General features: G+C 42.2%; 1 protein-coding gene across 1 annotated transcript in view; it reads left to right on the top strand.

Annotated features, from left to right (window-relative positions):
• Positions 1-23391, top strand: part of TAFA1 (TAFA chemokine like family member 1) — a 404470-nt gene extending 381079 nt beyond the window's left edge. Inside the window, exons 4-5 of the mRNA XM_063123424.1 lie at positions 18041-18165; positions 22988-23391. Of these exons, the coding sequence (XP_062979494.1) occupies positions 18041-18165; positions 22988-23005 (143 nt within the window). The 3' untranslated portion in view covers positions 23006-23391. The remainder of the gene's footprint in view (positions 1-18040; positions 18166-22987) is intronic.
• Positions 23392-27806: the final 4415 nt, after the last annotated feature.

Below are 27806 nucleotides of genomic sequence, written 5' to 3'. Positions count from 1 at the left end.
AGCTGGTTAGCAAACACCAGTAATGAGAAAAGTTAATTACCTTACCCAAACCTAACAGTGTACGGTTGACTCACCCAGGAAGGAGGGAGGGAATGAGGGAGCACGAAACAGGTATTTAAACCCTGGATGTATTCTTAATAAACATGATTTTACCATCATCACTTCAACCCTCAGAGTGTGTGAGTATTACTATACCCTTTGAACTAGGTTGGGGCAGTTGATTTGTTTTTGGTTTTTTTCTGAGATGCTTCTGCCTGAAGTGAGTAGAGGAAATTCCTAAGAAACAAGGTAGCTCTACTCCACCAGGGCATGTTCTTGAACTGAAGTGGCTGATGGTGCTGCCATGGGAGAAAGTGGAAGGATCAAAACCAGGCAGAGGCCTTAGCTAGACCTAAGGATTATCCCAGGCAAACAAAGGGGTCATCCCTGCTTGCTCCCGGTATTCCCTGTGTATTATTTGGATGTACAGGGATGATCCTGGGACGATCCTGGGATATAGGCCTGGTCTAGCCATGGCCTCAGTCTGAAGTAGGGATGAGGAAAGAAATTTGCTCAGTTTGTTGCATTCAAACCAATAATCAAATCGAAACTCAATGATCTATCGAAGTCCACTGCACTCCCAATTTTGCAATGGAGCTTTCCAATTGGGAAATGTGTTTTTAAAATTGTATATTCATGAAAGATATTCAAAAATATTGATCAAAATTGCATACCAACATGTATGTATGTATGTATTATTGCATTTATATCCCGCCTTTTTTCCTGCAAGGAACCCGAAGCAGTGTACATAATCATCATCCTCTCCATTTTATCCTCACAACAACAACCCTGTGAGATGGGTTGGGCTGAGAGTCTGTGACTGGCCCAAACTCATCCAGTGGGTTTCCATGGCTGAGTGGGGACTAGAACCCAGATCTCCCGACTCCTAGTCCGACATTTTAGGCACTACACCGCACTGGCTCTTAGTATGACTTAGTAGAAATGTGCACAAAAATGCATGTGAATCTTCATGTGAACTTTAAAAAATACTCAATGTTTAGGATGTGACAAATTTAAAATTAGGAAACATATCTCAATGTTTGGGATGAACTAAATTTAAGATTAGAAAAATGAGAACCTGAAATTGACATCCCTCACCCCCGGCAAAAGTTTTGACCAAATCCAAAGAATGAAGAAACCATATTGATAATCTGCCAGCACTGGGAGCTGTTGTCTGCTATGACAGATCACCAGTACTGTGTATTCCAACTAGTCACGGCTTGCCAAGGTTTCGGGTGGACCAGGGATGAGCACAACAGTGTCCGTGGTCCCTCACTGCCCTTGCTCTATTAAAAATCTTGAACAATTGAGGTCAGAGAACCTCAGAGCCTAACTCCATCTCCTCTTGGAAAGTCATTATTATTATTATTATTATTATTATTATTATTATTATTATTATTATTATTATTATTTATTTATATAGCACCATCAATGTACATGGTGCTGTACAGAGTAAAACAGTAAATAGCAAGACCCTGCCGCATAGGCTTACATTCTAATAAAATCATAATAAAACAATAAGGAGGGGAGGAGAATGCAAACAGGCACAGGGTAGGGTAAACAGGCACTGGGTAGGGTAAAACTAACAGTATAAAGTCAGAACAAAATCAAGTTTTAAAAGCTTTAGGAAAAAGAAAAGTTTTTAGCTGAGCTTTAAAAGTTGCGGTTGAACTTGTAGTTCTCAAATGTTCTGGAAGAGCGTTCCAGGCATAAGGGGCAGCAGAAGAAAATGGACGAAGCCGAGCAAGGGAAATAGAGACCCTTGGGCAGGTGAGAAACATGGCATCAGAGGAGCGAAGAGCACGAGCGGGGCAATAGTGTGAGATGAGAGAGGAGAGATAGGAAGGAGCTAGACAGTGAAAAGCTTTGTCGGTCAACAGGAGAAGTTTATATTGGATTCTGAAGTGAATTGGAAGCCAATGAAGAGATTTCAGCAGTGGAGTAACATGGTCAGAGCGTCGAGCCAAGAAGATGATCTTAGCAGCAGAGTGGTGAACAGAAACCAACGAACTGATGTGAGAAGAAGGAAGGCCAGTGAGAAGAAGGTTGCAGTAGTCCAACCGAGAAATAACCAATGCATGAACAAGAGTCTTGGCAGAAGAGACAGACAAAAATGATCGAATCCTGGCAATATTATACAGGAAAAAATGACAGGATTTAGCTACTGCCTCAATATGAGGAATAAAGGAGAGCGAGGAATCAAATATAAAGCCAAGACTACGAGCTTCCTTGACTGGAGTAAGTGTAACATCATTGACAGTAAGAGAGAATGAGAGATGAGGAGAAGGTTTAGGAGGAAAAACAAGCAATTCAGTCTTTGCCATATTAAGTTTCAAACGACGATGAAGCAACCAAGCTGAGATATCTGAAAGACATGCCGAGATACAATCGTGAACATCAGGAGAAAGATCTGGAGAAGAAAGATATAATTGTGTATCATCGGCATACAGATGATATTGGAGGCCATGAGATTGAATAAGATTACCCAAGGGCAACATGTATAAAGAAAACAACAGCGGACCAAGCACCGAGCCTTGCGGAACCCCTACAGAAAGGGGAAAAGAAGAAGACGAGCTGCCATTAGCCAACACGCTGAAAGAGCGACCCGCTAGATAGGAGGCAAACCAGTTATAGACAGAGCCACAAAATCCAAGGTCATGAAGGGAATCTAAAAGAAGATCATGATCAACCGTGTCAAAGGCTGCAGTTAGATCAAGTAGAATAAGAACGGAATAATGGCCTTTAGACTTGGCAGTAAGAAGATCATTGGTAATCTTAGTAAGGGCTGTTTCAGTGGAATGCAAAGGACGGAATCCAGATTGAAAAGGATCCAGAGCAGAGTTACTAGAAAGAAAATCAAGACAACGAGAGTAGACCACACGCTCCAGGATCTTTGAAACAAACGGCAACAAAGAGACAGGTCGGTAGTTAGACAGAGATAGCCTATCAAGAGTAGGTTTCTTGAGAATAGGAGAGACTGTAGCATGTTTAAAAGCAGAAGGAAATGAACCAGAGGACAGAGAAAAATTAATATTAATCATCAGAGCTTAAAGGGGGACCATGGTACATTCTTTAGGCATTGGCTTTGTCATAGCTGTTTCCTTGGCCTAAGTCAGGGGTACAGAATCTTTCAGCCTGAGAGCATTTTGGAGAACCTTTAGGGGGCCACTGGGCCCAAAGGCAAAAAGGGTGGGGCAAAACTACCAAAAATGCCAGCATATTTTAGTTTAAATCACTTAACTGCCAATAACTAAGTCTTAGGAGCTTTTTAGAGTTGTCCGGGGGCTATTACATGCTGGCCCCAAGGACATGGTAGAATCATCTGAGGCCCGCTGTAATGAATTTGCCAGGCACTTCCAGAATAAAATCTTTTGCATCTGCCAGGACTTAGACTCCAGTGTTATAGCAGGTGAATCTAGTGAGGTGTCCAGAGTACAGTCTTGTCCTGTAATCTTGGATGAGTTTCAGTTGGTACAGCTCGAGGATGTTGACAAGGTGCTTGGACAGGTCCGCGCAACCACCTCTGCTCTGGATCCTTGCCCCTCTTGGCTAATAAAAGCTAGTAGGGATGGAACAGCCGGCTGGGCCAAGGAGGTGATTAATGCCTCTCTACGAGAGGGAGTGGTCCCAGACCATCTGAAAGAGGCAGTAGTGAGACCACTCCTGAAGAAAACTTCCTTGGACCCGGAAAATTACAGGCCGGTAGCAAATGTTCCATTCCTGGGCAAGGTCCTTGAGCGGGTGGTGGCGGGACAGCTCCAGACACTTTTGGATGATACTGATTATCTGGATCCATTTCAGTCGGGTTTCAGGCCTGGTTTTGGCATGGAAACAGCCTTGGTCGCCCTGTATGATGACCTATGTCGGGAGAAAGACAGGGGGAGTGTGACTCTGTTGATTCTCCTTGATCTCTCAGCGGCTTTCGATACCATCGACCATGGTATCCTTCTGGAACGTCTGGCTGAGCTGGGAGTGGGGGGCACTGCATTGCAGTGGTTCCGCTCCTATTTAGCAGGACGGCTCCAGAAGGTGGTGCTTGGGGAACATTGCTCGGCCCCGTGGACTCTTCAGTATGGGGTTCCACAGGGGTCGGTTTTGTCCCCCATGCTGTTTAACATGTACATGAAACCATTGGGTGCGGTCATCCGGAGTTTTGGAGTGCACTGTCATCAGTACGCTGACGACACGCAGCTCTACTGCTCCTTTTCAACTTCATCAGGTGTGGCTGTGGATGTGCTGAACCGGTGCTTGGCTGTGACAATGGACTGGATGAGGGCTAATAAACTGAAACTCAATCCAGACAAGACTGAGACGCTGCTGGTGGGTGGTTCCTCTGATCAGATGGGGGGTGTTCAACCGGTTCTGGATGGGGTTGCACTCCCCCTGAAGGAGCAGGTTCGTAGCTTGGGGGTTCTCCTAGAACCATCTTTGTCACTTGAGGCACAGGTGGCCTCAGTGGCACGGAGTGCTTCTACCAACTTCGGTTGGTGGCCCAGCTATGCCCCTATCTGGACAGGGATAACCTAGCTTCAGTTGTCCATACTTTGGTAACTTCCAAATTAGATTACTGCAATGCCCTCTACATGGGGCAGCCTTTGAAGACGGTCCAGAAACTGCAGTTTGTGCAAAATGCGGCAGCCAGATTGAAAGCTAGAACAGGGAGATTTGAGCATATAACACCGATTCTGGCCCGCTTGCATTGGCTGCCTATATGTTTCCGAGCCCAATTCAAGGTGCTAGTTTTAACCTATAAAGCCCTACATGGCTTGGGACCACAATACCTGATGGAACGCCTCTCCCGACATGAACCTACCCATACACTGCGCTCAACATCTAAGGTCCTCCTCCGAGTGCCTACTCCGAGGGAAGCTCGGAGGATGGCAACAAGGGAGAGAGCCTTCTCAGTGGTTGCCCCCCGACTGTGAAATGATCTTCCCGATGAGGCTCGCCTGGCGCCAACGTTGTTATCTTTTCGGCGCCAGGTTAAGACCTTTCTCTTCTCCCAGGCATTTTAACAGCATTTAACAACGTAAAGTTTGTTTTTAATGGACCCCAGAATTGTTGTTTTAAATGGATACTGTTGTTGTTTTTATACTGTTTTTATGTTTTTTAAAATTTTTGTATACTTTTAATGTTTATTATTTTTAATTGTTGTAAACCGCCCAGAGAGCTTCGGCTGGGGGGCAGTATATAAATGTAATAAAATAAATAAATAAATTAGGAGAGGCATTTAGAACGGGGAACAAACTGCACAAAATCCAGGAGACGATTTAGTGCTGGGGAAAGGAGTAGGTCCACAGGATCTGGGTTCTATTCCCCACTTGGCCGTGAAGGGTTTGGTAAGGATAAAAATGGAGAGGCAGCAGGTTCTTGGAGGAAAAGCAGGAAAAAGATAAATAACCCTTCACAGGGCCATGTTTGCCCCAGGCCTGAGGTTCTGCACAGCGGGCGTAAGGTGTGTAAGTGGAATCTTCACAGTCCGAGGACAGGGAGAATGAGTTACTCATACTCCAGTAATGGTTGAAGCACTGTTCCCTGGGATTTTCCTCTCTTGGAGGTCTCTGAGCGGTGTCTTCCAGGATTTGTTCTGAGGGTGAGTCTTCTTCCTTGGTGTCCTCAACTTCTTCTCCTGATCATAGCAGCTCCAACCCAGGAGTCTTGACCTCCAGCATGCATATCACTTACAGCATCATGACCTGCTGTTGTAAATTGGATAAGCATTGGAGTGAGTATCAGAATCTGCATCTAAATGTGGATGTTGACTTTATCCACACAGCATTCCTCTAATAAGATTTATTTATTTATTTATTTATTTATTTATTTCACTTATATACCGCCCCCATAGCCAGGGCTCTCTGGGCAGTTTACAGAAATTCTAAAATTAAGTTAAAAACGAGTATACAAAATTTAAAATTCTAAAACACAGAACATACACACATAAAGCATTAAAAACAGTTAAAAAAACTAAACATGGGGGTGGTTAAGATGTGCCGCCATATCCTTGGGCAAAATTTAAAACATTTCTTGAAGTATTTCTTCATGCAGCATACAATTAGACTACAGAATCCACTACACAAGGTGTCAAGAGGACAATAGTGGCTCCAATGTCAGTGGGGCAGTAAATCCACTCTGTGTTTCAGTCAGAACCAGCCAGGATTCTAAAGGAGTTATCCAAGAACCCATTTTAAAGTCCTTTAGAGTTCTGACTGAAACCCAGAGCAGATTCAGAGGCCCACTGAAATCAGAGCCACCAGCCTCCACTATGTGAATATGAGTCTCCCTGGTCATGATTCGCTTGGCACAATTAGGTTTACAGTCACCCTTCCTGTCAAAATCACCTCTAGTGTCACTCCCCTCTTATTTCCAACTCACATCATTTTCAGTGATTCAGAAATTGAACCTGATACCTTATTTTCAATATAGCACTTGGCCCGAACTCCTTAAACCAATGCCAAGCCAGCTTTCAGTATGTGGCTCAATAACTGTCATGTTCAAACCAATCACTGTAATCATGACACCCTTCCCTTCAAATCCCACCCCCTTCTTGATTTTAATCCTGGTTTTAGAGGGGACAATTTGTTTTCAATTATAAGCAATTCCATGTTAAAAGCCAAGTGACTGTGTATTCTCAAATTCAGTTTTATTTGTCTTGGTTTGATTCAGGACTCTTTTTATTGCTAAAGGTACAAAATCATAGGCTCTCCAGTAGTGCTACAAGCGCCAAGCAGTCCACAGCCTGCAGTTAAGATTTGCTATATGACTTGGGAATGCATTTATAAAAGTAGCAATTTCTAAAACCAAAGAGGAAATTGTTTTTGAGATTGAAGCTTGGTCTTGATCCAATTTTAAAGCTCACTTCATGTTACAATTTCAAAGGGGTTTTTGGTTTCGATATTGGTTGTTCCATTCCTTAACCCGCCCCCTCCCTGCCTGCTCCCCCCTCCCAAAGGGGAAGTACACCAATCAGGAAGGTCTACATGTCAGCTAGCTTGTTCCATTTAATGTAGCTGAGAAGCTGCTACAATCTATTGCAAGGTTTTCTGGGATCCTGAAAGTGTGTCTCAAATAAAACTAACTAAAAATCATCATCATCATCTTCACCATCATCATCTCCCTTGGAAAAAAGATAAGTAAGGATAGATATGAGAGAGATGAAAAAAATAGGCACAGTGTGAGGGCATTTTTCTCCCTCTTTCCTATACTAGAATCCAGGCTCATCCCATTCACACAGGACACAGTTAAACTATGGAAATCACTACCACAAGACATAGTAATGGCCACCAATGTGGATGGCTTTAAAAGGGACAGATGAATTCCTGGATGAGACTGGTATTAACGACTACTAGTCCTGTTGACACCTCCAGTATCAAAGGCTGTATGCCTGTATACACCAGCCACTGGGGAACATGGGCATGAGGGTGCTGTTGCGTCCATGTCGGCCACTGTGTGAACCATTAGTGATGATGTCTGGGGCTGATAGGAGAGCAAAACATCTGGAAGGCTTCAGGTTGGAGGAGGCAGCCCTGGAATAGAATGTTATATGTCACTGCTGTGTCAGGTCATCGCACAATAGGCTTTTTCCAGTAGTCTTCATGTGATGTCCATAACATATGTCCTCTTTTCAATCAATGGGATAAATAAGATCATAGCCTATTCAGTTTCATGGGACATTGGGACACATTTTCAAGTATGCAAATCAATCCGTAATATTACATCACCAAACATAACTGTTCTTCTTGTTCTAAAGGACATTGCACTGAACCTATTTATGAACAGTGTGGTACGTTTTATATTCTTTGCATGTGCTCTTGCTCTGAAGAAGGGAGCCTGCTGGTGATTGTAAACCTTGAACAGCTACTTTGAGTTTTTAAATGACTTACTTCTCTATATTTTTTCCATAGCACATAGCCACCAACTTGGATGGATTTAAAAGGGGATTAGACAAATTCTCAGAGGGTAAGGCTATCAATGGCTGCTAGTCCTGTTGTCTCTGTATTCACCTCCGATATCAAAAGCAATATGCTTCTGAATATCAGTTGCTGGGGACATGAGCAGGAAAGTGCTGTTGCACACATGTTCCCTTTCTGGGCTTCCCAAAGGCACCTGGTTGGTCATTGTGCAAACAGAATGCTGAACTAGATAGGCCTTTGGTCTAAGCCAGCACAGCTCTCCTTAAATTCTTATCATCCATACACTAAGGACATGGCTAGACTTCCCAGCTTTCTGGGAGGGAGGGGGAAGGATCTCACAGTATTATGCTCGCGAGATCCACCCCCTCAGTCTACATGTGACACGCGACATCCCAGGAGGATATCATGCCCACCATTTTGCTTATTTTTTTTTAATTGAGAAAGTGAGCAGGAGCACTCTTAAGAAAAAGTGAAGTTTTTTTAAAAAAAACCACCCTCCTGCTCCCCCCCACCCCACCCCAACACCTCGCAGGTCAAGGAGCTGGGATGAAACCGTAATGGCAGGCCACACGTCCTGCGGTCTCAGGATCATCCCGAGACCGCAGGAAAAAAACATGGCTAAAGGGTAAGGCGGTATCCCAGGGCAAGGGAGGGATCATCCCTCCCTACTCCCAGGATGTCCTGTGCGTCATGTGGACGCACAGGGACGATCCCCTGGATATCGCCCCATCTAGTCATGCCCAGAGTTTTTGAATACAAGTCAGATTTCAGCAAGAATTACACATTTTAGAAGCTACAAAATATAAACTGTCCTATTCCTAATGATTGTCACGGCATCTCCTTACCACATTGTTCTTGTTTATGGCAGCCTATTCCTGTGTTACATAGAAAGAGTTGGAAGCCTTTTATTTGCTGTTATCCCCAGCAATCTGTCATCACATCTTGAGAAGTGTAATGCAGCATGAGCACTGAATTGATGCTTCTCGGGTGGAATCAGATTACATTAAACGAGAGGGATAGGTGGACTCCCCAGCTGGCAACACCTCCTGTTTCTTTAAAGCCGCTTTTCTCGAGCCCAAATCCTTTGTTTTCTAGTTTTTATTCTTTTTTTTTTCATGATCAGGCTCCTGTTTTACAGCTCCCAGAGCAAATGCTATCTCCGTCTATTTGTGAAATGCATAATACTTTGGCGGCTGTATTCTTTCACTCTAGACTCTGCTTCTTCCTTCTCAAATTTCCATGTTCCCAGTGCTACTATTCGCTCTGTACCCCATGGCATTGTAATAAAAATAGGAGAGACTGTACGTCTCATTCAATTCTCTAAAATCTTGGGTTTTTTTTAAGGAGTAGGTGAGCCCTGGGTTACAGACATTCCCATGCTACTTTGTATCATTTTTTTAATAGATCTGAACCTGCCTTCCAAAATGATTTAGCCTACACTGTGCTATTTTTTCCTTGTATAAATCCTCCATCCGTTTTGAGAGTCTCTCCCTGGGAGTCTGGATTTTCCTTTAATCTAATCCATTTAGAAAATGACTCACAATTTATTGAATGAAGAGGAGAAAATTGATAGTTTTTTCATTAGGCTGACAAACTCTTTTTCAACGTTGGCATCTAAAATGTGTTCTCTATTTAAATTTTATTTATTTCAATCTTCTCTAGTGGGAATGAGATTAAAATGGAATGCCTTGTACTAAATGCTACAACTTTTTCCATTACTCCAGAGAATGCTGGACTGGTTTTGCCAAGCAACTCTGGACTGACAATCGTTCCAGCTTATTAACAGTTACACAAAGAGATCAGAATGGATTAGATCCTGACATGACATGGGTTGTTGTATGGGTGTATAAGACAGCAGCTGTCTACTGATCCGGAGAACAACATTCCATGAGGTTTTTATTACTGTAAATTCAAAAACAGGTTTAGAAAGTCTTGCATAGTCTCACAATGATACTATAATGCGCTAGAAAAACAGGTTATTTTGGGGGGAAATGGTGGAAGCATCATGGCTTTTCCAGTAGAAGAAATGCTCAGTTTGGGGGGGGGGGTTATGTGTTAGAGGTTTCAAGTCCCTTCACAAACTTACAGTTCCCTAATTCATGAGAGGGAGCCCTGAGAGCTGAGCCATTTTCAGTTAGTGGTGCAGAGGTGTTCTTAGTGAAGGGAGAACCAGCATAAGTTATAGCAAAATTCCTAAGGGAAACTCTACACAATGCCAGTTGCCTTAAGCAGGGGTGGGGACCATGTAGCCCTCCAGATGTTGTTGGACTGCAACTTCTACAAGCCAGCATAGCCTGTGGTGAAAGAGTATGGGTGTTGCAATCCAACAACATCTGGAAGGCTACAAGTTCCCTATACCTGAGCAAGGAACAAATCACAACAGCCTCAACCTGCTTGAAGGATTTTAAGAAAACTGAACCTGAGGGCCAAAACTACATGTGATGCTAAACGCATCACTGTAAGTAGCATGGATCCTTTTTTTTTAATATACTGGGAATAGAAGGCAGGTATTAGTAGATGTGGGGCAAAGGTACATGAGGAAGCAGGGCTAATATTTTCCCCAATAGCAAAAAAATCTTCCCAAATGCTGTTATTAACCCTGCACCTTGATTTTCATCTGGACCATGGGGTGGAGGGGATTATCCCCTGTATCCTGCACCACAGTTCCCAGTTCTGATCCTCCTATAACTGCTATTCCTAGTAAGATTTTTTTTAAAAAATGCTGCTTGTAGTTACATATTTAGCATTGCATGTAGTTTGTCCATCACAGTGAATAAGTCCCACTAAAACTAGAGAAGGAAACAGTATTTTGATTGGCTGGTAAATGTTTCCAGATTTAGGGACTTCTCTGAAACATTTGGCTGCTATCATTGGTATGAATCCCCATATTAGTATTCTAAAAGGCCAATCTGACCTCAGGCATTGCCTCTCAGTTTTATTTTGTTTTTAATGGGTTGGACACTGAGTTAGAAGGGATATTTCCATTTGCAGAAGGGACTGAGATCTAACAGGGGAAGGGGGAAGGGGACTCCCTTTTCCCTCTGAAATCCACCTCCCGTACCATTTTGAAGGGTCTCCCGTCGCTTCTGCATCAGGGGAGAGTAGGATTCACTGAAAAACATTTCCCTACCAGCTCCTCCTGCTGACAGGAACTCTGACTTCAAGCTATCAGCTGGTAGACTACATTACAGATGTCATCAGTTTTCATGATTAGTCAGAATATATATAAAATACTGGCACCTGTCAAACGCCAAGCCACAACTCAGTATTTCCGTTTTGAAAGAGAAATCTGACCCCAGAGACATTGCATTGCAAATATCTAGCTGCTTAAAAGTGGATGAGATAATGAATTTTGAACCCACCCAGCCAGTGCCACTTGAGATAGTTCCAGAAGATATGTTTCTTGTTTAACATTGTTCAGGCAATTCAAACCAACAAATGGCAACAATGATAGGGATGGAAGAGTCTTGGTTTCTTTGGGTTTCTGATTTTTCCAGTCTTAAATTCAGTTCATGCCAAACTTTGAAAACTTTTCCAATCTTAAGTTTGATTTGTCCCAAACACATTAAAAAATAGATTTTTAAAAAAGTTTGCATTTTTGTACATAGTTTTGTTAATACATACATTTTGGTATGGAATTTTGCCTAATATACATATTTTTGCAAGCGATTTTCCTAATATCTATTGTTGAACATAATTTACTATTGGTATTCATTTTGTGTGAACTTTCCCCATATATATATATATATATATATATATATATATATATAATTGGAGCTCTATTGCAACATTCAGAGAAGTGCACATTTAGAAGGATAGTTGAAAGTGGTTTTAAAGTGCAAAATTAGGTAATTTTGCATTAAAATGTGAAATGAACTAATTTTTTCCCATCCCTAAACTAAAGAAGAAACCAGAAATCCTTTTGACTTTTTATTGGTATTTTCATATATTTTACAGAGGCCACTACATTAATTATTATATGTTCATAGCATTTAGCACTTGTATCACGGCTTTTTGAGACTGATCTTCACTATTTCATGTGCCAAAAAAAATGATTAAATTCCAACACTGTGCAAACCGGAAACCCAAGACTTTCATGTGGTGGTTGAGGCAAGAATAAGTGCTACAGGGAAATTTTGCAGCACCATCCAGGCAAAGCTTCAGATAGGGTTCAAACATGATCCATTTATTGTACCAGACAGCTAAACCCATGTATTTTAGAGACAGAGCACTGAAACAGGCTGCTAGTCCTTTGGAAGACCCGGATTGAGTTGAATTCCAAAGTTTTGTTTTGTTTTTATCCCTATGGGTGCAGTTGACTTCTACCAGTCCTGAAATGACATTGCTGAATGTTCCTTGCATTTACAATGACATCCTTGTCTACCACAACTGAGACCTTTTGTACACAAGGCTTTGTGTGCTCGTGATTGCTCACTCATGGTAGTTTGTGAGTCCTTTATACTAGTTGTCATCCTCCAGGGCCTCTCCCACGCTTTGCAACCATTGTTGCTGTTGTTGTTGTTGTTGTTTTTCGTAACAAGGAAAGTCTATTATTTAGGAAATGTGATATAAAGCTCCCGTGTAATTACACGGTTCTGCTATGCCACAGAGTCATATAATGAAACCACACCAAAAAAAGCAGAGAATGACCACACACATGGAAAAAGCTTATGTAAAAGAGCCAATCTTAATCCTGCAAAGAATCCAGAAACAGAAGACCTGGTAAAAGTGTGGGATAAAAGCCTCAAGTAGCCCTGAATGTTTATGTTAAAAGGTTACATATCAAGTGGGGGTTTGATAAGGTGGTTGAATATTTATTTATTCATTCTTCAATCAAGGTAGCAAGATTTGGTTACATTCAGGGACAGCTGCCATAACTAAGAAGAATAGCACTGCAGAGCGTTACCTTCCTTCTATTTCATGTCATAAGGTTCAAAATATTCCCCTTGGACCTACATAGAGTGGATCTCCTACTTTTCTGTCCTTGATGGTTTAGAATTCAGATGCATTAAGGTGGGGGAAGCAGGAAACTTGTGTCACTACATACGTTCTTGGACTGCACCTACCATCACCCCTAACCACTTGCCATGCTGTCTGAATGAGGCTGATGGAAGTTGGAGTTCAACAACACTTGAAGGCCACAGGTTTCTTCACCTCTTGCAATAAGGTGTTATTTTATATTAGGTGTTCTTTTATATTAGGATAAAAACCCTACCTCTTATGATCTGTTACATGCTGCTGGCCATTCTTGTTTTGAAAGGGAGAAGGGGAGGGAGGGAGTATTTGCTGGCTAAGAGCAGAGATTTATGGCTGTCCTTATCAAATGGGGAGGCCAAGCCAGAAAAACTGCAACTGGAATTCCTCAGTTGCCTGGGATGCCAGCAGGATCGAATGTGGTGATGGCCACCAATCTGGATGGCTTTGAAAGGGGTTGGATAAATTCCTGGAGGAGAAGGCTATCAGTGCCTACTAATCCTGATGGCTAAGTGCAGCCTCCTGTATCAGAGGCAGTAAATTCATATACACTAGTTGGTGGGGAGCATAGGCAGGAGGATGTGGTTGCATCGTGTCCTGCTTGCGGGTCCCTGGTCGACAGCTGGTTGGCCACTGTGGGAACAGATGCAGTCACAGAGTAAGGCTTCTAGACACAGGCAGAGTTAGGGTCATAGTCCAAGGGGTCTAAGTTCACCAGGGAGCCCAAAGACATGGAGAGGTGGATGGGCTGAACACTGGAGGTTGCATGTTGTTTCCAGCATCTTCCCTGGGCTGCTCAAACCTTTTAACTCTTAACAATCTGACACTAGATTGCAGCCTACCAATGCTGAACCCTTGCTCTCATTAGCCTATGCTCAGCTGGGGTTGGCAGGGCCTTGTGATCCTTTTCATCACTGTCAGACTCTGTTAAAAGGGCTTCAGCCGAGTCTTGCCTGCTCCTGAAAGTAAAGACTTTTGTCCTACCTTGCTGCTAGTCCCTTCCCCAGGATCTTCTGGAGTTTGCCCTTCCCCTTCCTCCTCTGATGATGAGTCTGGGAGAGGTGTGACAGAGAGTAGGGATGTATTTGTTTTTCAGCAACGTTTTACCCACTTTGCACCCTCTGGACCAAACACAGACTCCATACATTTCCGAGCTTGCAATGTGATTCGCAAACCAGAATTAAATGTAATCGACAGCATGAAAAAATGTGTACTTTTGAAAAATGGGAGAAGTCTGCATACTTTTAATCACTGGGAGAAGAATGCATACATTCCAAAGATCTGCACACTTGATGCGCACATTTGGGGGGGAAATATGCACCAAAACGCACATGGAAAAGAGAAAAACATGGCCTGAAATGGACTCGAGTTGGAACAAGCTTTGAGAGGGAATTTGGAGCTCGAATTCTGCTAATTTTCACATCCTTAAAGATGGCAGTTCAGAACACATGGATGCCGAGGCGAGAGAGTGAGAGCCACGAGTTTATATCTGGGGGGAGCATTCAAGTTGCTCCTTCAGAGATCTTATGCCTTGTAGGCGTGCCCCCTTGCCTTCACAACTACTCTACTCATATGTTTGTAAATAAAGAAAATTACAAAGACACCTTATGCACCCAGTACTCTCTCATGCAAAGGAATATAAACCTAGGGCGGATCCGCACGTCGGCCCCAGAGCGCATTTATGCGACCCCAGGGCACCCCGAAAACGATAGTCTGTACTTGCCTGTAAAAAGAAATGAGGAAGAGACGACGACGATGACGCCACCCAGCTTCCTGCTGCCCGGCTGGGACGGAGAGCTGGGTGGAGAGCGAAAAAAGGGCTTTCTCCGCTGTGGCACCCCAGTTGTGGAACGAGCTCCCCAGAGAGGTCCGCTTGGCGCCTACACTGTACTGCTTTCGTCGCCAGCTGAAGACCTTTTTATTCACTCAGTATTTTAACACTTAATTTTAACTTAAATTTAAATTTTACTGTTTTAACTCTGTATTTTAATCCTATATCAACTTTGCTGTGTGGTTTTATCCTGGTTGCGCTTTTTATACTGTATTTCGTAATTGTGTTTTAAACTGTTGGGTGTTTTACTGTGGTTTTAATTTTTGTGAACCGCCCAGAGAGCTTCGGCTATTGGGCGGTATAAAAATGTAATAAATAAATAAATAAATAAATTCTTCAAAAAGAGCTCTCCGAGCCGGCCGGGGAGCAGGAAGCTGGGTGGCGTCGGCGGCATCATCATCGTCGTCTCTTCCTCGTTTCTTTTTACAGGCAAGTACAGACTATCGTTTTTGGGGTGCCCTGGGTCGCATAAATGCGCTCTGGGGCCGACGTGCGGATCTGCCCCTAGTAGCATTGACTGTAGAACTTCTCATTGCTTGGGGAAGTGGGGAAGCTATAACAGTATCATATATTTTTCTGCTGTTAACAGCATTTTGCCCCAATACAGGAGTTTAAGCCTCTAATCTCTCCATTAGGGCAGACTTCTTCTGTTTACTAAATAAAGATTTTTATCTTCACAGTGACAAGTTTTTCTCATCTACCATCAAAGAATACTGTGTTTAGGGCAGGACAAATAACAACCATTTGGGTTCGATTGTATCTTTGGCCATGGCTAGACCAGGCGTCTATCCCGGGATTGTCCTGGGATCATCCCTGTGCATCTAATGACACACAAGGGATCCCAGGAGCAGGCAGGGACGGCCCCTTCATTTGCCTGGGATAATCCTTAGGTCTAGCTAAGGCCATGATCGTTGAAACAGAATATAAGCAACCCCCTGGAACAAATACAAAATAAAAGAATAGATAGTTGGGATACAGAGGGAAATGGTTTCACCAAAGGTTGACCATGCCTGGATTGATATCAATGGCTATTTGCCATATAGAACAGTCGTACATTTCTGCTTTTTAATCAGGTGAGCTAGACAGAACAACAAAGGATATTATTCTCATCATGATGCCCTGATTTGGTTGTTAGCTTCCCAGAGGCATCTGGATTTGTGGACAGAATGCTGGACTGGAATGGATGAAGTTCATCCATCCCTAAATCTTACATCATGTTGTTAAGTTTACTATGCACCTTATTAATTTCTGTTGTTCAAAAGTAATTCTTGGCATCGTTGTTGCAGAAACAATTTTGAAAGAAAACTCTTTGGTCTGGTTTTGGATACGTTAAAGATGCTCCAATGTGGCAAAGTATATATTCATGCTCTACTTTTGTGTCCTGTTCCCCTTAGGGACATATAGATATAGATATAGCTGAACAACTTGGATCAGAGACTTAAAGGAGCATTCATAAGAAGAGGGAAATTTGGTTAGTGGCTATCAAAAGAATGCAGAATTGCTGCAGGCTGAGCCTCTTGGCAGCCGTCCATTTTTAATGAACCTCCCTGGAAAACGGGTGACAAAAAGTGCAGTAAAGTTTGAATGGCATTATGGGAAAAGGCAGGGTTGCCATTGGAGCCAACATTTAAGGATTTCCATTTCAAGTGATTTAGAATGTATGTGGCAATACGGGGAATATTATGACCTTGGAGACAAAATGCACCATCGTAACAAATACATTAATGCAAACGGTACTTCTGTGTTTTACTTATGGATGGATTTCAATGCATCTGCATTCAATAATCCTTGTATAGGTATAAGGCATCTCACCATCTTCTATGCATGCCATGTTGAAACAGATAGATAGATAGATAGATAGATAGATAGATAGATAGATATGAAATAAGGGAATGGTGATAAATTGGGGGGGGTGTAGACATGATTAGTGCAGCAAGATGGTGCAGCTGCTGTAAAGAAGGCAAACCCCATGTCAGGCATTATTACAAAAGGAATTGAGAATAAAACTGCCAGTATCATACTGCCTTTATGCAAATCTATGGTGAGACCAACAATTCTGGTCACCAACCCTTAAAAAAAAGGATATTGTAGAGCTGGAAGAAGTGCAGAAAAGGGCAATTAAAATGATCAAGAGGCTGGAGCATCTCCCCTATGAAGGAAGGCTACAACAGCTGGAATTGTTTAGCTTCAAAGAAAGGAGGCTAAGGGGAGACATCATAGAGGTGTACAAAATTATACATGGTGTGGAGAATGTGGATAGGGAGACATTTTTCTCCTTCTCCTTTAATCCTAGAACCCGAGTCATCCCATGAAGCTGATTGTTGGGAGATTCATCAGGAGTGATAAAAGGAAGCACTTTTTCACACAGTTCATAGTTAAACAATGGAATTTGCTACCACAAGATGAAGTGATGGCCACAAATTTGGATGGCTTTAAAAGGGGGTGGGATAAATTCCTCGAGGAGAAGGCTATCAATGGCTACTAGGAGGAGGGCTTTCTCCGCTGTGGCACCCCGGTTGTGGAATGAGCTCCCCAGAGAGGTCCGCCTGGCGCCTACACTGTACTCCTTTCGTCGCCAGCTGAAGACCTTTTTATTCACTCAGTATTTTAACCCTTAATTTTAACTTAAATTTAAATTATACTGTTTTAACTCTGTATTTTAACCTTATATCAATTGTGCTGCGTGGTTTTATCCTGGTTGTGCTTTTTATATTGTATTTTGTATTTGTGTTTACTTGTTAGTTGTTTTATGATGGTTTTAATTTTTGTGAACCGCCCAGAGAGCTTCGGCTATTGGGCGGTATAAAAATGTAATAAATAAATAAATAAATAAATAAATAAATAAATAGTCCTGATGGCTATGTGCTAACTTCAGTATCAGAAGCAGCAAGCCTATATACACTAGTTGTGGGGAACATGGGCAGGATGGTGCTGTTGCACCATGTCGTGTTTGTGGGTCATACAATCATAGAATAGCAGAGTTGGAAGGGGCCTACAAGGCCATCGAGTCCAACCCCCTGCTCAATGCAGGAATCCACCCTAAAGCATCCCTGACAGATGGTTGTCCAGCTGCCTCTTGAATGCTTCTAGTGTGGGAGAGCCCACAACCTCCCTAGGTTACTGATTCCATTGTCGTACTGCTCTAACAGTCAGGAAGTCCTTAGTTGACAGCTGGTTGGCCATGGTATGAAGAGAGTGCTGGACTAGATGGACCCTTGGTCTGAGAACATGGCTCTTCTTCTGTCCTTAAGATTTATTCACAAACTTTTTGTTGATTCTCTTTTAGCATCAATAGTCATTGGGAAATGGTGGTGTGAGATGGAACCCTGCCTAGAGGGTGAGGAATGCAAGACATTGCCTGACAATTCAGGATGGATGTGTGCGACCGGCAATAAAGTCAAGACCACCAGAGTAAGTTCTTTTTCTCTCCCCTCCATCACTGCTGCCACCTTTTTCTTCTTTTGGAAAAATAGATGGTTACTGTTGTTCTTTCTCCTCCTGACCTTTTTCATCCTCAAGCCTCTGAAAAAATCTAACATACTGCTTCCTTCCCCCAAAAATAGTGTTTTACCTACAGCCTGGATGAGTCACAGGTGAGTCCTCAGCTGAACTCTACGAAACAGCTGAATTGCATTGAATCACCATGTCACTTTCATAAAAGTAATTTCCCCCCAAGGAATAAAATAACCACCTGTCAGCAGGGCCGGTTCTGATTGTTAAAGATTACACTAAACTGCATTTCTTAGCATGGGATGTTAAAGCTGTGGTTTAAACCGTCTTAGTTTTAGAGAGCAAAATAATTTCAATTGGCCCCATTAATCTTTTGGTGGGAAATGGGAGGTGCTGGTACGTGTTCCCCTTTAAATGGCAGTGATCCCTGCTGAGTCTTCACCACCTTTTCCATATATAATCAGGGATATGGCTGGGATTAGGAATAATGTGTGAAGCATCTTGGTTGTGGAATGAGTTTCCCAGGGAGGCTGTGCACTCTTCAGAGCCAGGTGAAGACCTTCTTATTTTCCCAGGCGTTTTATTCTTTCACTTTCGGTCGTTTCAAATCTGTTATTCAACAACAACAACATTTTATTGCAGTCAATACACCATTCCAACAAAAGTTACATACAAAAAGACTGTTATTGTATTTTAAAACTTGCTACTAGATTTTATTTTGGTTATTCTTTTGGTTTATATACTGCAGTTTTAAACTTGTAAATGATTAGATTGTATCTTATCATGTTATATTTTATGCTTTTAATTGTTGGAAACCACCCAGAGATCTTCAGCCATTTGGTGGCATAGAAATGTAATTAATTAATTAATGTACTTCATGGATTATTAATTAATTAATTAACATATCTACTCCACGGATCATGAATTAGGGGTCAAACAACATGATAAGCTAATTGCCTAGCATGTAATGGAGCCTGACTGTTTTCTTTATTTTAGTGTAGTTGTGCATGGTCCCAAATTTTGATCAGGACAAACACTCTAGAAGGGGAGAATTAATCCACACACACCCACACTGTCTTTTTTCTTCCTGAAATTCCACACCCTTTTGCAGGAGGGAGGGGTTAAAAAGTCTCATGGAGTCAACCAATGCTTTCCTTCCACTTTTTTTTAACCCCGTGCAAAGGGGGGAGGAATTAGAATTTCAAGAAGAAAACACTGGGGAGAGTTTAATGCCCCCCTCCCAGTGTGCACTGGTTCTGAACCGAATCAGGACCACACACATTAACACTAAGGAGCCAGTGTGGTGTAGTGGCTAAAGTGTCAGACTGGGAGTTGGGAGATCTGGGTTCTAGTCCCCACTCAGCCATGGAAACCCACTGGGTGACTTTGGGTCAGTCACAGACTCTCAGCCCAACCTACCTCACAGGGTTGTTGTTGTGAGGATAAAATGGAGAGGAGGATTATGTACACTGCCTTGGGTTCCTTTGAGGGGGGGGAAAGTGGGATATAAATGCAATCAATCAATAAATAAAATAAAAAGCATATCCATTCACCATTAATAAAAAGGAAAGAACATGAAATCAAAAGATTTGACACTATTTCAAATATATATATTAATATAAGCATCCCATATATCTAAATAAGCATGCAGATAAAATTGATGACTGTAGGATATGTACTCAAATGCAGCAAGAAAGAAAGAAAAGAAAACCATCAGGCTCAGCTAAACGCTTCACAATTAATTCAATGTGTAATTTAACCCTTTGCTTGCAAATCGGAGTGTCCCTGAGCTGTTGAACTAAGGCGGGGTGGGCGGGCGATCAGTCAGATGCCAGCTTGCTCACTCACTCCCACTTCTTTGTTCAAACCCTGGGTAGCCGTGACATGCAAAGCGGACCAACGTCTGCCTCCTATGCACATTCTCAGTACATTCATAGTCTGCACTGCATTTCATTTTGCACTTGAAGATACATGTGTAGATTTCCGTTCTCCTCCTGCCTACCAGCTGTGCACTAATACCCAGTGTCTCAACATTGTTGTTAGGTCCTTTGAAGCTTCATTAATATTCAGATGTATGGCTCAATCTGCTCTGTATGGATTATTGTATTTCATTTAAATTATATACCCATGGACATGAATGTTCAGAAATGAAATAACCCCCCGCCCCAGCCCCACCCCTATCCTGTATTTTTTCTGTCATCTCCCTACAGGAATCATTTTAATTAGCTTGTGTGGGGTGCCGTACAATATAAATTCCAGGAACGTTTTGCTTTCTTAGTTGAAAACATTACAGAGATGATTACAACTGGTGCAAGTAAATTTGTGGGTGAGCTTAAGAGCTGTCTCTTGAATCATAATCTGCACACAGAGGGTTTGGTCTTGGTGAAATTTTGCAAACAGCTTTTTAGGCATCTCATCTCCTTTTTAGGCATCTCATGTACTGCTCACAGCTTTCCATGGTGCTGTTCTCTTTCCATCTTTAATCCATGTGAAGCCTGATCTAACCAGATTCCAGCTAAAGATCTGACCCATAGCAGAACCCTGCAACCCAAGCTAAAGCATAGCTAGAAATGATACACCAAATAATTGCAAATCCACCACAACCTCTTCTTCTAGAGCACCAAATGCCAGTGCTATCAGTAATCATTTCTACATAGAGGACTAGCTTCAGACTTGTTTGTGCCCCACCAGGAGGCAACAGATGCTGATATTTTCATTGATCAGATAGGCAGCTCCTGCTCAAAGCTGTAATGTGAAAAAACAAAAACCCTACTTGGTACTGCTGTTTAAAGTCTTATGTGTCTTATTTTCTCCTCCCCCACCAGCAGTACTGAGTGGCAGCCCCACGAGATGCTGTGATGGTAACAACTCTGCTGTCCTGTTGCCCAAATTAAGCCTCTGGCAAGCATTTGATATCTTTTACTCCTGTCACCCTGAAAGCACACTTAGTAATGAAAATAAGATTGGTAACAGTTAGCATGTTAAGTGAACTTTGTTACCCATTTATGCTCCTGTTCATTCTGTACCCAGAGCAGATTCCCCCCCCCCATTCTCAAAATGGCAAAAGTCAGAAGGTAGAACAGAAAAAAATCAGCGCATCACAGCGAAGGTCCCATCCAGAACGCCAGCTCTGAGTCACTTGTTGACCTATTTTATTTCTTTTTGATGAAATGAGAGCTATTTGGAGCTCGCTCTCACCATCAAAAGCCAAATCAATAAGAAGCATCACTTCACCTACTTCATGTCTTTCATAAGAACAAGGTGTACTACAAGAGTCCAGTGTCAAAGGTCCAGCTTTTATGCTTAGAAGTAGGGAGCTAAAATGAAAGAACTATTTCTCTGCTTCCCATTCATGTGCTGTTTCACCTTCTGCCAGACCAACAGAATCTCTGAAGCTGTTCTCTCGCTCATCTGTGCTGCAAGCTAACAGGAGTGGGAGAGTTAACAAGAGCCAAGGCAGCCATTCTCTACACACTATTGATTAAGAAACAAAGGCTCCTTGATGCACACGGAATAATGGGCTCAACTTACAGGAAGCCAGAATCCGGCTGAACATCAGGAAAAACTTCCTGACTGTTAGAGTAGTATGACAATGCAACCAATTGCCTAGGGAGGTCATGGCCTCTCCCACACTGGAGACATTCAAGATGCAGCTGGACAGCTACCTGACAGGCATGCTTTAATGTAGATTCCTGCATTGAACAAAGGGCTGAATCTGATGGCTTTATAGGCCCCTTCCATCTCAACTATTCTATGGCATCCTAAAGCAACCTTCCTCAACTTGGTGCCCTCCCATAATCCCCATCTGAATTATGGCAAATGCATTCCAACACATCTGGAGGGTTCTTTCTGTGTTTGATTGATTGATTGATTTTAACACTCCTGGCACTTGCAGGAGCCCAGGAGTTCTTCCTGAATGCCTGTTGAAGAGGGAGAGATCACATGGAAGAACTGCCAGGCTCCTCCAAGTGCTGGGTTTCTGTGTGTGAGAGAGAGTGTGTATACATATAATCTCCCCTAAACAACCGGCTACATTTTCAAAAGGTATGTGGAAGTGCTGTCCCCCTCCCCAAGGAGAAAATTCTCGAAAATCCTCCCCCTCCCTGCAAAAGAGACAGAACAAACAATGCCTATTTCACAGGGAGGGAAATTTTCCTGAAAAGAGGGGGGCAGGATTTGGCATAGCACTAGATTTGATGTTAAAAGGGGAAAGGTTTGCTAGATGTTCTAGGTCTGAATTATTTAGGGCTTTGTATGTCAACAAAAATTACTTGAACTTGGCTTGGTAGCTAATGGGCAGCCTGGGAAGTTCTTCCAATATACCTGCAATGTATATAGCTAGGTGTTCCACTGAGCATCCCAGCTGCTGCATTCCTAGCTACAACTTCCGAGCCTGGTGTTGCTTATGAAGGGGAAGTAGCAAGATTGTATCAGGCATTAGTTCTAAAGCTTTTGAATGGTATGATATTTTTATTACATCTCAGAGTAATAATTGTTTCTTTGGCCTTAGCTAGACCTAAGGATTATCCCAGGCAAATGGAAGGGTCATCCCTGCCTGCTCCCGGTATCCCCTGTATGTCACCTGGATGGACAGAGATGATCCCAGGATATAGGCCTGGTCTAGCCATGGCCTTTCTTGCCTGGTTTTCCATGCACTCCCTTGCTTATTCTTCTCTTGGCTATGCAGCAATGGAGGAGGAAGCTTACACCAGCTAAACTGAAGGATCAAGGTGTTCCTCAAGGGACTGCGTATAATTTGTTTTTCTGCATTTTGTCATTGCAGATTCACCCGAGAACCTAACAAAAAATCTTCTGACAGCAGCCAGCGAAGGATCCCCTGACAGATAAGAGGACAGAAATCTTTGAACTTTAAACCGTCTCCAGCTTTTACAAGCCAAATGGGATTTTTTTTATTTGCACTTTAACTCTGTACCAGAGGAATCTACAGTGGCTTGACTTGTGTGGAGTCAAATACCCTAGGAAAATAATGCACCAGATTTGACAACAGGAAAAAAGGAGACAAAGGGAGAGGAGAAAAGTAGTTCTTCAGAAGCAAGTTTCGTGATTCTGAAATATGAACAACAGTCCTTTAAGTGTGGATCTACAATTTTTCTTTGTACCATTGCAAAATATATAAATATCTAAGATATTTTGAAATAAAGCCTGACTCTTTGAGAAACTGAGCAAAGCCACATTTTGCTGCAACTGCTTTGTAACCTTTTTTTTTCCTTTTTTTTTTTTTTAAATAAAAAAGCAAGGAAGAGCTTTAGGGATCAGGGAGACAGTGGACCAAGGATGATTACTGTGGAAGAAATTGGAATGTTGCTTCTTTTTCATTATGATTATTATGATGATTTCAACTGGACATTCAAGAGAATTCCATTATTTCATTTTCCTGTGTTCTGGAGTCCTTTTTCTTTTTCTTCTCGTGCAACACTAGCATGCTGGCTTTGCTTACATTAACCATACTTTATATTTAATTGATAATGTAATAGGAGTTCTACGCTCTTCCAAGGACATCTTTTGGTGGCAACGAGCTGTCACGCAGAGAAGAGAAAGATGACTCTCTGAATTTAAAAAGACGCAGTCTCCATCCAGAAGTTTTAAGTGGCAGACTTTTGGTAGACTGCGGGCAACCTTATTAAAGAAGCGCTGTACAGATAATTGTCTACAGACTTTGTATAGCTGGTATAGACAACCCTAGTAAAAAACAACAACAGATTGCTAACTTCAATGGTTTGTGTTGATTGCTCATGAGAACAATTTTATTATGTTTGATTTGGACAACCTGGAATGTGCACCAATTTGGGGTTTTCTCACTATTTTTCAATCACAGTGACAGCAAGAGTAGAAAAAACCCCAAATCTGAGCTGGGATGGACCACCATGCCCAGATCTACACCAACCAGGATATAACACTTTGAAAACGGTTTGAAAACTGCATATACTGTGTGTCCTGACCCCAATAGTTGCCACTACTGTCAAAAAACCATTTTAAAGCAGTAGTGTAGATCCTGCCCAAGTCAAGTATCTCTAAGTGGGCCCAAGAGATTGGGGATTGGGGTGAATACAGGAATCACAGCAAGGTTCACACCTCTTCCCTTCGATGTTACCCAGATTAAATTACCAAAAAGTAATGCATTTCAAGAACATTGCAGTCATTTTTTTCATACGTTATATTTAATAGATGCTCATGCATAAGAAACATGTAATCTGAAATATTTGTGGTACCATAACCTTGAGCAGTAGGGCTTATGAGCAAATGGCCCTGGGGATTATTTAATTAATTAAATGCCTCATCAAATTTAGGCATTTTACTATCACAATAAAAATACAAATAAAATCACAATAAAATCAACAGTTTAAAACTCACAGAGGTGCCAACACTGCATAAAATACAGTGTTAAATTGCAGGGTTCATGATAACAAACAACATTGCAGGGGATAAGATAATTATACAACAACGCAATTGCACACCCACCCAGGGTTTTTCCACTGAAGCAGTGGAGGAAGAAAGTCAGGGACTTGCCCCGACTTTTTTCTCAGGAAATGTTTGGGGGTGTTTTTTTTAATAATGTTTGTTTGTTTGTTTTAATTAAAAAGCCTGGGAGAACAGGAAAATCTTAGCTTGGTGTTAGGAAGACAGCATCTGGATCCATCTGATGTGTGACTACTGCTAGATACAAAATCCCCACAATGCGTACTGCAACAAGCTCTAGAGAAAATTAAGCAGGAGAATGATGGGAGATTCAGGACAGGTAGAAGGAAGCACTTCTTCACAACCCAGAGTTGAACTATGGAATTCGCTACCACAAGATGTAGTGATGGCCACCAGTCTGGATGGCCTTAAAAGGAGATTGGGCAAATTCATGGAGGAGAAGGATATCAAGACCTACTAGTCCTGATGGCTATATTCTTCCTCCAGTGTCAGAGGCAGCAAGTCTATGTACACCAGTTGCCAGTGAACATGAGTGGGAGGGTGCTGTTGCACTCATGTCCTGTTTGTGGTTTTCCTGGGGGCAGCTAGTTGGGCACTGTGTGAACAGAATGCTGGACTAGATGGACCCTTGCTTTGATCCAGCATAGCTCATGTTATGTTTTAAGCAATTGTAGAAAGGATCACCCCTTTTTTTTTTTCCTGGTCTCACTGATTTTTTAATGTTCTCTTTGAAAACAAAGGAGTTCAAAAGAGCAGTTTGAGCATTTGACCTATGAGCATTATAAAACGAGGAAGTGCAAGGTCCCGGGCTTATATTTTATGTTGGTTTTCCCCCACCCACTTTTTAACCATTCTCATGTCAAAGCCCCAAGCCCTTTTTGAACTGGAGGGGCAAGGGGATGCATTTAAAGAATATTCTGAGGATTCCGTGTGTCCAGCTTCTGGAAAGAGAAGTGGGGTTGTATTTGAGTGATCCTGGGGACACTTTTGACATGAACTGCTGCAGAGTAGCTTATAAACCCCTAAAAGGATGTTCAAAAAGTGGTCTGCATGCATTTGAAAACTTGGCATGGATGTTTTACCCAATGAAGGCCATCCCTGCTAGACCTCCTTACCTCAACCTCCACCCATGTTTGCTTTTCCAACTGAGCAGAATTAAAGGAAATCAGAAAAGTGTCAAATCTTTATATCCTAAATAAGCCTTCCCCAACCTGTTGCCCTCGAGACGTTTGGACTACAACTCCCAGCATTCTTGACCATTGGTAAAGCTGCCTGGAGCTAAAGGGAGTTGAAGACCAAAACATCTGGAAGGCACCAGGTTGAGGAAGGTTACTTTAAGCTAACTTTCATACTATTTTCAATTCTCAAATGTGCATCAGCTGTGCTAATTATATTTCTCCAGTGTTGGGGAAGGGCACAGCTTGTTGACCCAAACACAGCCAAGTAGTCTGTTCTTGTCCATCTCCAAGGCAACAGCTTCAGTACCTTGATATTTCAAGAGATAAAAAGAAGAAAAAGTTGCCACTCTAATTTTACTGCAAATTAAACTAACTGTACTATGTTTTGCATCACATTCTTCAGAGACATCCATTGTTGACATCTTAAGGGCTGGTCTTCACGACAAAAACAGAAGGGTGGTGGGAGAAAATGCTATTGCTCGCAAACTTTTCTAATGTTTTAGCAAAGAAATAATATTTTTTTTACAATGATATCTGCTTCTCTTCACCATTTTCCAGGATATGGTAACTTAGACCACAGATGGGGAATTTTTAAGCCCATTGATGGTGCCAACTCTGTGCTGGAGAGAGGCCTTATAATTTACAACGTAGGGGCAACATTTGCAAGTCCATCAATTGAAAACTGAGCAGAGACATCCCCTTCTGCTTATTTTTCTGTGCCAGAATGATTGTCTCAGTTGACCCTAATATTGTGAATCACAGATCATTACTGACAGGCTATAAATCAGTGAAGATCTCTTGTCAGAGCACCTGAGCATGCAAATCCTTGGGTAGTGATAGGTGAGCCTAACCTGGCTCATGATGAATCAGGATGGAAATAAACCAAGGCCAGATCTACACTAAGCAGGTTATAACACTTTGAAAATGTTTTGAAGACTGTATAGGGAGTGTGTCCTGGGCCTCAACAGTTGTCACTACTGTTATAAACCATTTTAAAGCAGTAGTGTAGATCCTGCCCTGACCATCCATTTCCCAATCAATAGAAAAAATGGCTAGATTCATTTCCAAGCCAAGCCAAATTTGGCCCAGCCTACCCTCCCAAACCTTCAACCACTGTCATTCCCTCTTTGTGCCCTGTCCCCTTCCATTACTTTCAATTCTCCCCCATACCTTGCCCCTTCCCTTTAAACTGCACATAGCTGAGTTGGTGCTATGATAAGGAGGGAACCCATTCCCCCCACTCCACCAGTGTCTGATGGACTGCATAGGTCCCAGAAACACTTGAGAAATGTTGCAGTAGCCCTTGAGGAATGAGATTTCCCAAGAGCCATGGGACCCATGCAGTGCACCAGCATCAGATTCTGGCTGAAGGAGGGAGAAAGGGAAAGACCTATTGACATCCATCTCACCACGGCCAGAATGCCATCACCATTGCTGGCCCAGCCAGTAAGTCTGGCTTAAAGGGTAAAGTGGCTGGTATGCAGAGTGGGTAGGTGAAGGTAGGCAAGTCAGGAATTCTCCAGGAGAAACAAGGTTTGTAATCCTCTCTTTTTCTTTTCTTTTTCATTTTTGCAATTATAACAAAAACAATCAAAAGAAGTAAAAAAAAAGGATACAACAAGAATAAATTGAACACAGTCCCCAAAAGAGTGCCAGTGTGGTGTAGTGGCTAAAGTGTTGGACTGGGAGTCGGGAGATCCAGGTTCTTGTCCCCACTCAGCCATGGAAATCCACTGGGTGACTTTGGGCCAGTCACAGACTCTCTGCCCAACTCACCTCACAGGGTTGTTGTTGTTGTTGTGAGGATAAAATGGAGAGGAGGAAGATTATGTACACCACCTTAGGTTCCTTGGAGGAAAAAAAGTGGGATATAAATGCAATAAATAAATAAAATAAAAAGCATATCCATTCACCATTAATAAAAAATAAAGATTTGACACTATTTCAAATATAGTGTCAAATATAAGGATCCCATATATCTAAATA

Source organism: Elgaria multicarinata, chromosome 3 (assembly GCF_023053635.1).
Source record: "Elgaria multicarinata webbii isolate HBS135686 ecotype San Diego chromosome 3, rElgMul1.1.pri, whole genome shotgun sequence".
Classification (NCBI taxonomy): Eukaryota; Metazoa; Chordata; class Lepidosauria; order Squamata; family Anguidae; genus Elgaria; species Elgaria multicarinata.
This window is presented reverse-complemented; position numbering and strand designations above follow the sequence as displayed.